A 12,748-nucleotide genomic window follows, 5' to 3' on the forward strand; every position below is an offset into this window, starting at 1 on the left:
AACGAAAGTGCAACTCCTACACTTGCATCCCAATCAAGAATGATCTCCCTTCACTGTACTGTATTGTCGCTGAACACTCGCCTCAACACAACACAGATCATGGGCTACAAAAGAGATATTTATTAGCCTGGTAATCCTTTTAAATATATATATATTCGTTATTTTAAAAAGTAATTAGTCTTTGATTGCTCATTCATTAAGCAAGACTTTTTGTTTTGTTGTCTTGTGTTTCACAAACCTTATTTATCCAGATAATTTACTAATACTAATAGTAGACTATCTTCTACTTAGACTTAGACTATAGACTAAGAAGACCTCTGCCTACTGATGATGTTAGACGAAGACAGAAATCTTGAATGTTTCGTTCTATTCACTTGTGGAATGTAATAAGATTCGAAACAAAGAATGCCTATTCACTTGTTAGTTTGACTTTGATCAATTAGATCTCTAGAATATCCACTAAGATTTCCATATGACGATTAATGGGCCATAAATTGTTTAGTATGGTCATGGTCAGCCAGTGGCAGTAATGATCATTGTTGTGTCATTGATTCATTGACCATATGATATAATATTGATTGATAAATCACTTTGTATTCTTCATATCAAAAGCAATCAAAGGATACAATCTTAATATAAGCCTTGGCTGCGGCTATTCGGACTGGAGTCTGAATAGTCTCCCGTGGCTATTCGGACTCCGATCCCAATGCGCATGTGCAATCAACAGGTTATTTGGACTCAGTCTGAATAGTCTTCCATCGAGAATAGTTTTGTTTTTAAAAAATATTGATAATTAAATAGAATCGATGCAAATCAAAACAACAACCGTATTAATATTAATTACGAAGTGGGTGGCCACAGCGTAATACGCAACCGTTACTGCCCCCATTCCTCGCAGCGTAGTGAGCGAAATTTTCCTAATTTTCCACCAGGTTACCGGGCGTGTCAAAGGTCACATCCGGTAAGTCGACCGTGGCGCCAACCGCGAAGTCGTGGTCGTTTTGTTCGATTGTGAATTGTGACTCTCGAGTTCCGAGCATCAACAAACTTGCAGTTAAATGCAGTTAAGCAATTGCAGACTGAGACCAACACCTTTTTTACTCGCCAGGATTCTGTAAAGGTAAGAATTTGTCTTTTCTTTTATTTGATCAAGGCTAGGACAGTGTGTACTCGACCGATGGCGATATGATGATGATGTGATTGTGGATAGAGATGAATGATGAATGAATGAATGTGTGTGGTCTGCATGCCAATGTGATCGTTATGGATTAATCCTTCGTTGATTTTACTTCTATTCTAATACTGTGTAGATCTAGTGTAACTGTAACAACTAGGCAGTTTTTAGTGAGCAGCAGCAGTGGAAGCCGTACCGGCGGTGACACAATTTTTAGAACTTTGGAGTGAAATGCCTCATGATCATGATAATGACGATGAATATAGATTAGATCTATATACAGTATTGTCCAATAATGAGAAACGATATTATCATCATTAGTACTATTACTTTTTTTTTTCAATTTATTTATTTATTTATTATTATTATTAATATTATTATTATTATTATTATTATTATTATTATTATTATTATTATTATAACTTAAGCAATGACATTGGTATGTGCCATTTTCACTGCAGAGAATTTAATTATTTTTTTTTTTTCATCGACAGCTAACATGAAAGAATTCAGTTGACCATACTGGTTTTCTGACAATCAAGAAAGATAGTTGGCTCAAGTGTGTTGTGGCAATCTTACCAATCAGCAAACCATCATCTTTGCCAGCAGAGCAGAGTATCTGCATGCTTTTCTTGAAACTGGTTAGTAATGTTTTCAAATCTTCATGGCGCCTTTACATTTGTATTGGTGATCAATACAGTACACTCGAACACGGAAATTTCGAACAAGTCGGGACCATGACCATGCCTGTTTGTTCGAGATTTCCGTGTTTTCGAATTTTCCAAATTGAGTATTTTACAGAGGATTTGAATTTGAGGGAGGTAAATGTGGGTGGTCTTGATAAAATTCATATTATAATTATAATGATAGCGCTCCGTTATTATGAACTCTGTCGAGAGTCGATAGTGAGACTATTCAATTTCCTTTTCTCAGCCAGTTCGAGACAATCAATTCGTGGGTAAAAAATTCAACATCGCAAAGGAATGTCCACTTTGTTCGAGATTTTCATTTTGCCAATACTAACGAAATAGAGGGATTGAAACTGGGAATTTTACCAACTTTGAGATTTGCATGCTCAATGTAAATTCTCGTTTTTCTAAATGAAAATGACAAAGGATTATTTGAATTGAGTTACTACTGCATTTATTAACTTAATAGAGTTTGTTGTCAAGACTTTTGTCCTGTATGTAATGCGAACAAAATTTCAACTATGTTGGTGAGAACGATGACCATTTAAAGAAAAAATTGGTATGTCTTTGACAAATTTATTTTATGACAATGATTTTAATTATATAGCCATTTCCAAAAATTGCTATGTAATGAAATGTCTCTTTTTTATTTCCATTTTTCAAACCAGAGCAAGATCAACCCTCTTTGTGGAACTACAGAAAAAGCAGTGCAAACATGTGGTGTTGATTTTTCCTGTATTGAGACGAAAGAAATTTTTTTTCTAGGAGTTTGCGAAAGCAAATTGCTCTTTATTTGGTGCTAGATCTATTTTCACCATTTAGCTGTTTTCTTGTTTAAAATAGATTTTTATTTGCAGTTCAAATTGATTAGATACTTCTCTCACAAGCGGCATTTTAAAAAATTGAAAAATAAGGGTAGTGCTTAAAATCATATTTTGCGAAATCATATTTTGAGAATTTTTGATAATTAGTTTTTGTGATTACAATTACGATGATGAATTCGTAAGGTATAAATCATATTTGACCACAAAATTAGAGTAAGGTAATATAAAAAATTTTCAGCATTTAATTTCTTAGGGAATGGGTTAGCGAATCATTTATACATTTTGTAGTCAAATCAGTCTCCACAATTTTCGTGTTTTCTTGTCCTATGATGGTCATTATTTTGAAAATTTTATGGATCAGCTTATGTCAAATTAGTGCTTTCTCAAATTTCCTTTGTATGTCATTTTCTGATTTTCTAACAACCATAAAAATGTCATTTTCCTTTAGATTATTTTCAGATTTGTTCAGAATCTTTTTTATGATGTCTTTTTCATCATGATGGAAGCATTTTGGGGTAAATTAAAATTTAGAGGATTTTTTAATTTTAGAAATTATTTTTTTCCTGTCGACCTGCGCCACAATTACAGTCGAAATTTAAAAGATATTGTAAAGAATTTATTTTGTAGACTAGTGGTAAACTCTTCCATCATGATGTAGTTATTTATGTAATAAACATTGTGTGTAAATTTGAAAGAAATTTATATGCTTGTTTTTGGTGCATCTGATCAACGTTAGAAATTTTAGGGTTTTACAACTAATCTTAGTCTATAGGGTGTCCCTGTAAAATGTAAAAAAAAATAATTAAAGACTTGGTTTTTTTGGTGTTTATCTTCACATTATTAGTTTCTGAGATTAACTATAAAGCATATTTGACCACCAAATTATTTTTTTTAAAATGAAAAATTGAGATCATTCAATATTTTTTTCTAAGCGATATGGGTTAGCGAATCAATTATTTTTCTAATTTCTTTTCAGAACTTGATCAATTTACATTTTCTTGTTCCATATTGATTATACTTTGGTATTTTGATGGACGTTATCTGCAAAATTAGCTTGTTTATCAAATTAAAGAAAGATTATGTTTTTTCTCAAAATTCCATTTTGCATCATTTCCTGATTTTCTGACATTCATATCTGGATTGTTTTCCAATAGTCTTCCAATTTGGTCAGAATCTTTCGTATGATGGGTTTTGCATCATGATGGATTTGGTTTTGGGCTAGACTAAAATTTAGTGGTTTTATGAACTTTTAAATTGGATTAAATTGCCTGTCATTCTGTGCCAAATTTTCAATCGTAATCGAAGAACAATTCAATAAATAAATTAATTAAAATTTTCAAGTCTTGCTAAACCTTTACATCATGATGAAGCTATTGTCGGAGACAGTGTGTGCAAATTTGGAAGGTATTCGTTGGTTTTCGATGCATCACTGTAGAAAATTGGGGGGGGGGGTTGGTCTGATTTTAGCCTATATTGTCTGTGTCATTGAAGACATTTAAACATATTGAGCTTTTTAAATGCTGTAGTGCAATATCCACTAAATGTGCTCGAAGCGCTTTACAAGGGGTCCCTGGTCAACAGCAATATTTAACATATAGGATAGGACATGACGCCTGTTATGCGATATTACAATTTTTCGGACAGAGACAACACCGTTAACGACCAGGTACTCATTTTACACCCGAGTACGGTGAGAGAATGTGAGTAACGATCTGAAAGCGAGTGTCATACCATAAGACCACACAGCCACACATTTAAGTTTTTAGCTTTTTTTGTGTGTGTGTTTGTGTTAATCATTAAATTAGACCTCCTACCACCTAAAAATAATAGGGGAATACCAATATTGGCACTGCGAGATAAAAAATGGACTTTTGACTACAGGTTCTCCTTTACGGTGAAACATTTCCTAGCTCAGATGTTTTAAGCGGACTAGTGCGTTCCAATGTGGGATAAATTTTTTTTCATAATGCATGTAAATTGTATTCACTGCCATTGGTGACATATAATTTGACTGCTTAGTTCTGATCTCCAGTGCTATTACACACTGCATCCCTACCACCAGTGCGCATCTTTTAAATATCAAACCACCAACAAAGTTAGGAAAGAGAGGAAGACCAAAAGGTGTTGGAATTACTGTTTTAGGTTTACCGAAGAAAAGGAGGATTTAAAAAAATGAATCTAGATTAGAAGATCCCCCAAGAGAGCTAAGCAGTGGGCCAACTGACTAGACAAGATGTCTTCGTTGTATCCGTTGGTTCCACAATGTTTGCATTCATTTGCCTGACAGTAATTCTTATGTTTGTAAATTTTGTGCATGTTCTTAAATAATCACCAGAAATGCATAAAGTTCTCATTTATGTAACACATTTCTTGGAGTATGTTATGCCCTACTTTCTTTACATGACTCTACTCTATCCCTTGTAACTATTTTGCTTTATCGGAAATTTCTTGTTGCAGCGCCGACTGCACACGCTTGTCTTTTTCAGAGTCACTGGAGAGTATGGCATAAGGTGCTGGGGGTTGTTTTTTTCTTTTGGGCTTTTTAGTTTTATATTTATTTGCTTACCAGTAGTCAGGTTTTTATTAAATTAATTAATCATGGTTTGATATTGAAGTTTATTCTTCCCTCATTTTCCCAAGTCAAGGTGTACCTATGTGCTGAGGACTGCGTGGCTGCAGGGGTGTGCAGTTGCTAACGTGGAATGGGTGGGGGGGGGGGGGGGGGGGGAACTAAATCCCAAGTCAAGGTGTTTCGTCGTGCCTCTGATGTGTTTTTTTTTTTTTTTCTCAATTATGTTACTGATGAACAGTACATTGCAATGGTGATATTCTTATCATGAAATATTTGGCATGGGCGTTTGGTTTATGCCTTCAGTTTCGATGTCAATGTTTGTTCTATATTGAATTTGAATCTTTTATTACAATAATAAATTGTATTCCTTGCTGGTTGTGGCGGATATTGCAATCCTACTACATGTCTTGATTTTTTTATTCGTTTTACTTGTACCTACTTCATTACTATTAGCCACCTGTTTGTGTAATAAACCACTGAGTCCCTGCCACCTGTGCTATTGTTCCATCTCTCTCTCTTGGTCCCTACCACCAGTGCTATTATTATCAACTGAGTCAGTCCCTACCACCAGCCCTATAACCCACTGACTCCCTTCCACCAGTGCTATTAGCCACGGAGCCCCTTCCACCAGCCCTATTATTAGCCACTGTCCCTTCATCAGTGCTATTACCCACTGAGTGCCTAGCATCGGTGCGATTAGCCACTGAGTCCCTACCATCAGTGCTATTAGCCACTGAGTCCCTACCATCAGTGCTATTACCCATTGAGTCCCTATCATCAGCCCTATTAGCCACTGAGTCCCTACCATCAGTGCTATTACTATTACCCATTGAGTCCCTATCACCAGCCCTATTAGCCACTGAGTCCCTACCATCAGTGCTATTACTATTACCCATTGAGTCCCTATCACCATCCCTATTAGCCACTGAGTCCCTACCATCAGTGATATTACCCATTGAGTCCCTATCACCATCCCTATTAGCCACTGAGTCCCTACCATCAGTGATATTACCCATTGAGTCCCTATCATCAGCCCTATTAGCCACTGAGTCCCTACCATCAGTGCTATTACTATTACCCATTGAGTCCCTATCACCAGCCCTATTAGCCACTGAGTCCCTACCATCAGTACTATTACCCATTGAGTCCCTATCACCAGCCCTATTAGCCACCGAGTCCCTATCACCAGTGCTATTAGTCACTGAGTCCCTACCACCAGTGTTATTATTAACCGAGTCCCTACCATCAGTGCTATTAGCCATTGAGTCCCTACCACCAGTGCTATTACCCACTGAGTCCCTACCACCAGTGCTATTAGCCACTGAGTCCCTACCCCCAGCCCTATTAGCCACTGAGTCCCTACCATCAGTGCTATTACTATTAGTCACTGAGTCCCTACCACCAGTGCTATTAGTCACTGAGTCCCTACCACCAGTGCTATTAGCCACTGAGTCCCTACCATCAGTGCTATTACCCATTGAGTCCCTATCACCAGCCCTATTAGCCACTGAGTCCCTACCATCAGTGCTATTACTATTACCCACTGAGTCCCTATCATCAGTGCTATTACTATTACCCATTGAGTCCCTATCACCAGCCCTATTAGCCACTGAGTCCCTACCATCAGTACTATTACCCATTGAGTCCCTATCACCAGCCCTATTAGCCACCGAGTCCCTATCACCAGTGCTATTAGTCACTGAGTCCCTACCACCAGTGCTATTAGCCATTGAGTCCCTACCACCAGTGCTATTACCCACTGAGTCCCTACCACCAGTGCTATTAGCCACTGAGTCCCTACCACCAGCCCTATTAGCCACTGAGTCCCTATCATCAGTGCTATTAGTCACTGAGTCCCTATCATCAGTGCTGTTAGCCAATGAGTCCCTATCATCAGTGCTATTAGTCACTGAGTCCCTATCATCAGTGCTGTTAGCCATTGAGTCCCTATCATCAGTGCTCTTAGCCATTGAGTCCCTACCACCAGTGCTATTAGCCACTGAGTCCCTACCACCAGCCCTATTAGCCACTGAGTCCCTATCATCAGTGCTATTAGTCACTGAGTCCCTATCATCAGTGCTGTTAGCCATTGAGTCCCTACCACCAGTGCTATTAGTCACTGAGTCCCTACCACCAGTGCTATTAGCCACTGAGTCCCTACCATCAGTGCTATCACCCATTGAGTCCCTATCACCAGCCCTATTAGCCACTGAGTCCCTACCATCAGTGCTATTACTATTACCCATTGAGTCCCTATCACCAGCCCTATTAGCCACTGAGTCCCTACCATCAGTACTATTACCCATTGAGTCCCTATCACCAGCCCTATTAGCCACTGAGTCCCTACCATCAGTGATATTACCCATTGAGTCCCTATCATCAGCCCTATTAGCAACTGAGTCCCTACCATCAGTGCTATTACTATTACCCATTGAGTCCCTATCACCAGCCCTATTAGCCACTGAGTCCCTACCATCAGTGCTATTACCCATTGAGTCCCTATCACCAGACCAGCCCTATTAGCCACCGAGTCCCTATCATCAGTGCTATTAGTCACTGAGTCCCTACCACCAGTGCTATTACCCACTGAGTCCCTACCACCAGTGCTATTAGCCACTGAGTCCCTACCACCAGCCCTATTAGCCACTGAGTCCCTATCATCAGTGCTATTAGTCACTGAGTCCCTATCATCAGTGCTGTTAGCCAATGAGTCCCTATCATCAGTGCTATTAGTCACTGAGTCCCTATCATCAGTGCTGTTAGCCATTGAGTCCCTATCATCAGTGCTATTAGTCACTGAGTCCCTATCATCAGTGCTATTAGCCATTGAGTCCCTACCACCAGTGCTATTAGCCACTGAGTCCCTACCACCAGCCCTATTAGCCACTGAGTCCCTATCATCAGTGCTATTAGTCACTGAGTCCCTACCATCAGTACTATTACCCATTGAGTCCCTATCACCAGCCCTATTAGCCACTGAGTCCCTACCATCAGTGATATTACCCATTGAGTCCCTATCATCAGCCCTATTAGCCACTGAGTCCCTACCATCAGTGCTATTACTATTACCCATTGAGTCCCTATCACCAGCCCTATTAGCCACTGAGTCCCTACCATCAGTGCTATTACCCATTGAGTCCCTATCACCAGACCAGCCCTATTAGCCACCGAGTCCCTATCATCAGTGCTATTAGTCACTGAGTCCCTACCACCAGTGCTATTACCCACTGAGTCCCTACCACCAGTGCTATTAGCCACTGAGTCCCTACCACCAGCCCTATTAGCCACTGAGTCCCTATCATCAGTGCTATTAGTCACTGAGTCCCTATCATCAGTGCTGTTAGCCAATGAGTCCCTATCATCAGTGCTATTAGTCACTGAGTCCCTATCATCAGTGCTGTTAGCCATTGAGTCCCTATCATCAGTGCTATTAGTCACTGAGTCCCTATCATCAGTGCTATTAGCCATTGAGTCCCTACCACCAGTGCTATTAGCCACTGAGTCCCTACCACCAGCCCTATTAGCCACTGAGTCCCTATCATCAGTGCTATTAGTCACTGAGTCCCTATCATCAGTGCTATTAGTCACTGAGTCCCTATCATCAGTGCTGTTAGCCATTGAGTCCCTATCATCAGTGCTGTTAGCCACTGAGTCCCTATCATCAGTGCTGTTAGCCATTGAGTCCCTATCATCAGTGCTGTTAGCCACTGAGTCCCTATTATCAGTGCTGTTAGCCACTGAGTCCCTATCATCAGTGCTGTTTAGCCACTGAGTCCCTTCCACCAGCGCTATTAGCCATCGGTTCCCAGCAACCAGTGCTATTATCAACCGAGTCCCTACCAACAGTGCTATTATCCACTAAGTCTCTCCCACAAATGCTTTTGTTTTCTCTCTCTCTCTCTCTCTCTCTCTCTCTTCTCTCTCTCTCTCTCTCTCTCTCTCTCTCTCTCTCTCTCTCTCTCTCTCTCTCTCTCTCTCTCCTTTTCTCTCTATCTGTGTGTGTGTAAAAATACAGATCTGTCCATCTATTCCTTCCTTTCCAGTCATCAAAAGTGGCCATTCATTTCCTTCACGAAGTTCCGGACACCGCACAAACACCTCTTCCCCAGCCCATTCTAATCCACATAGTTATCACATTACTACTACTATACTATACTACTACTACTACTACTACTACTACTACTACTACTACTACTACTACTACTACTACTACTACTACTACTACTACTACTAACTACTACTACTACTACTACTACTACTACTACTACTACTACTACTACTACCAATATCATTACTACTACTACTAGATACGATTAATATATTTCTAACAAGTATCTCTTTTATTTTACTCATTTTTCGTCTTTCTATAAACTGACCTGCTCTTAATGTTCATGTGTGAAACAGCCTTGGGAATCTACTCACAACGTATGGTACACCACCGTTTCCTTTATACTTCAATCACCCAACAGTGCAACGCTGCATTTGTCATATTTACACCACTTGTTTGTTTTGCCGACGAAGGATTTGAGCCCCAACGGTACATTGATTCTACTTTTTCCATCCAATATCTTTCATTTTTCACCATTTCGTTTGTATTTTTACATCGTCAGATAATACAATTACAATTGGAGGTAGTGCTGCGTAGCATTTAAAAAAAAGTTATTGTAGTAGTAGTAGTAGTAGTAAGTAGTAGTAGTAGTAGTAGTAGTAGTAGTAGTAGTAGTAAGAGGAGGAGGAGGTTAATTGGCAGCATGCAGCGTTTGTGGGATTTAAACAAAATTTTGGACTCATAATCGAGAAACAAAACCGAGCCACAAAATACAAAAATCTGGATGCTAAACGGAAAATGGATTTATAACAGCCATCGGAAACTTCGTAACGTTTTACGCTCTACTCTACCTATCTACGCTGCAGCTACCATCTCGGCAAGTGGGTGGTAGCGTAATAAAATCTGGATGCGAAACGGAAAATGGATTTATAACAGCCATCGGAAACTTCGTAACGTTTTACGCTCTACCTATCTACGCTGCACTACCATCTCCGCAAGTTGGTGGTAGCGTAATAAAATCTGGATGCTAAACGGAAAATGGATTTATAACAGCCATCGGAAACTTCGTAACGTTTTACGCTCTACCTTTCTACGCTGCAGCTACCATCTCGGCAAGTGGGTGGTAGCGTAATAAAATCTGGATGCTAACGGAAAATGGATTTATAACAGCCATCGGAAACTTCGTAACGTTTTACGCTCTACCTTTCTACGCTGCAGCTACCATCTCGCAAGTGGGTGGTAGCGTAATAAATCTGGATGCGAAACGGAAAATGGATTTATAACAGCCATCGGAAACTTCGTAACGTTTTACGCCTACTTTCTACGCTGCAGCTACCATCTCGGCAAGGGGTGGTAGTGTAATAAAATCTGGATGCGAAACGGAAAATGATTTATAACAGCCATCGGAAACTTCGTAACGTTTTACGCTCTACTCTACCTATCTACGCTGCAGCTACCATCTCGGCAAGTGGGTGGTAGCGTAATACGCTGCACCTACTACCGTTTCTTTCCCACAACGTAACGCGCGATGTTTACCATCCCGTGGTCACCGTCGCGTAGCACGCAGTGTCTACCAGCGGCCTATTAATTAACTTTATTTTATAAGAAAGACAAAATCATTAATCCAAAGTAACTAAAGTAAGTTAAAGTAACAGCGGTCTAAAGGAACAGCTTTGTTAACAACACAACTCGATGTCCAATTTTTTGTTTTTAATTAAAATATTCTAATAGTTTTAGACAGGCTACATTCGTTCTACAGTCCGAAGCAGGGGTTATGAGACTCATGAGCAAAACAGAATTTCTTCTGTTTCTTTATCAGTTCTGCCCACTGCCGCACTGTGTTTCACTGCGCACACACATTGGACTTTGAGTCCGTATAGCCACGGGAGACTATTCAGACTCGAGTCCGAATTGCCACTTCGTTAAGCCTTTAGCCATTGTAATGAATCATGAATATTTTTTATTACATGAAAAGAGTGTTACAATTACAATACAACAATCTATGTCAATAAAAAAAATGATATCTTGTGTCAAATGCCAACTCACTCTCCGGGTCTGCTGGCACTTGAGGCTATGCAAGGGATCTCCTTCCCCCTGCAAAGAACTTAGAAGTCCACAGTTATCTCAGATGTTTATTATTCATGCTCCCATAGAATAAGCTAGTACAGAGGGAGAAAGTTTTATTTTTTGCTTGTTTGTTTAATACAGTTTTGTTTTTCATTTTCTCATTTTAAGTTCATCAACTCCTTACTTTTGTTTTTAGTACACAGCGACATGGATCTTTTTACCCCTGAATTCAAGAGACTAAAGGCAAGAAGACCGCTCCCAGACTTTAGTGAGGTCATAGATATCAATAACATTGAGCATAAGAAACCTGTGGTAAATATTTCATAAGTAGAAGTTCTTTTCTTGTCATAATTTGATGTAATATCAGAAATATCCTCTTTTTTTTTAAATTAAAAAAATAAATTTATCAACAACTTTTTTATATTGTTGCTGCTGGTATTTACTTTCATGTTGAATCCTTAAAGCACTGGAATCAGGAGGAGAGTAATGCAGTTCCTTATTGTGTTGTGTCTGTGGTATTTTAAAGATTTTATCTTTTTTATTAAAACAGAATATCCACCAACTCTTCTAACTATTAAAATGTGAAAAATTTGGACAATTTTAATGTCAGCTAAAACTTATATTTCACACTGAAAGAGACACTTTTACTTTTTATTAATTTCTCTTACGAAGTTCCTTGTCATAGATATTGACTATTAAAAATTGTTTTGCATTGTCTTTGATTTTTGTAGGGTTTATTTTATTTTGCCTTTTTAGATTTTAGGCTTTTTTTGCTTTTTCTTTTTTAATTATTGTTTTTTTTTTGTTTTTTTTTGTGTGTGTTTGTTTTGTTGTTGTTGTTGTGTGTGAGTGTGTGTTTTTTTTTTGTTTTGCTTGTTGTTGTTGTTTGTTTCTGTTTATGATGACAGCCATTTTGGAATTATTGGACAAGATGACATCTATAATGAACACTCAATTAAATTATTAGATTTTATTTAAATAGGTTTTGAGAGATTCATGGTTACAGTGCAGCATGGAAATCTCGAACGTGTTGGGACTAGACCTATTTGTTTGAGATTTCCGTGTTTAATATTTTACAGAGAATATGAATAAGAATGTTAGTAAGGTAAATGTGGGTGGAGCTTACAGGATGTGAGAGTAAAGCACGGCGCTGATGCGCATCAGACCACCAACTAGTAGTAGCAATACTTCAGATCAAATTGAAGGCTTACAAGGACAGAGCAGAGAGACCATCACTCAAGTTTAATGTACACAGTCTGATAGAGGCAGAGAAACAAAAAGAGTTTAGAATCTGCAAGGAACACAACATGCAAATCTGTTCTTGGGAAAAAGACAAAACCATGAAAAGACTGGCTAATCACAGAGACATGGACC

The 12,748-nt window shown here is 38.8% G+C and overlaps 1 protein-coding gene across 1 annotated transcript in view; it reads left to right on the forward strand.

The window, feature by feature from the left end:
- LOC144980950 (nucleic acid dioxygenase ALKBH1-like) overlaps positions 1–12,748 on the forward strand; it is a 33,355-nt gene continuing 20,607 nt past the window's right edge. The window contains exons 1-2 of the mRNA XM_078928941.1: positions 1–130; positions 11,571–11,686. Coding sequence (XP_078785067.1) covers positions 11,582–11,686 — 105 coding nt within the window. The 5' untranslated portion in view covers positions 1–130; positions 11,571–11,581. The remainder of the gene's footprint in view (positions 131–11,570; positions 11,687–12,748) is intronic.

Source organism: Berghia stephanieae, chromosome 1, assembly GCF_034508935.2.
Source record: "Berghia stephanieae isolate SIO BIC M18660-M18661 chromosome 1, UCSD_Bste_1.3, whole genome shotgun sequence".
Taxonomy (NCBI): domain Eukaryota; kingdom Metazoa; phylum Mollusca; class Gastropoda; order Nudibranchia; family Aeolidiidae; genus Berghia; species Berghia stephanieae.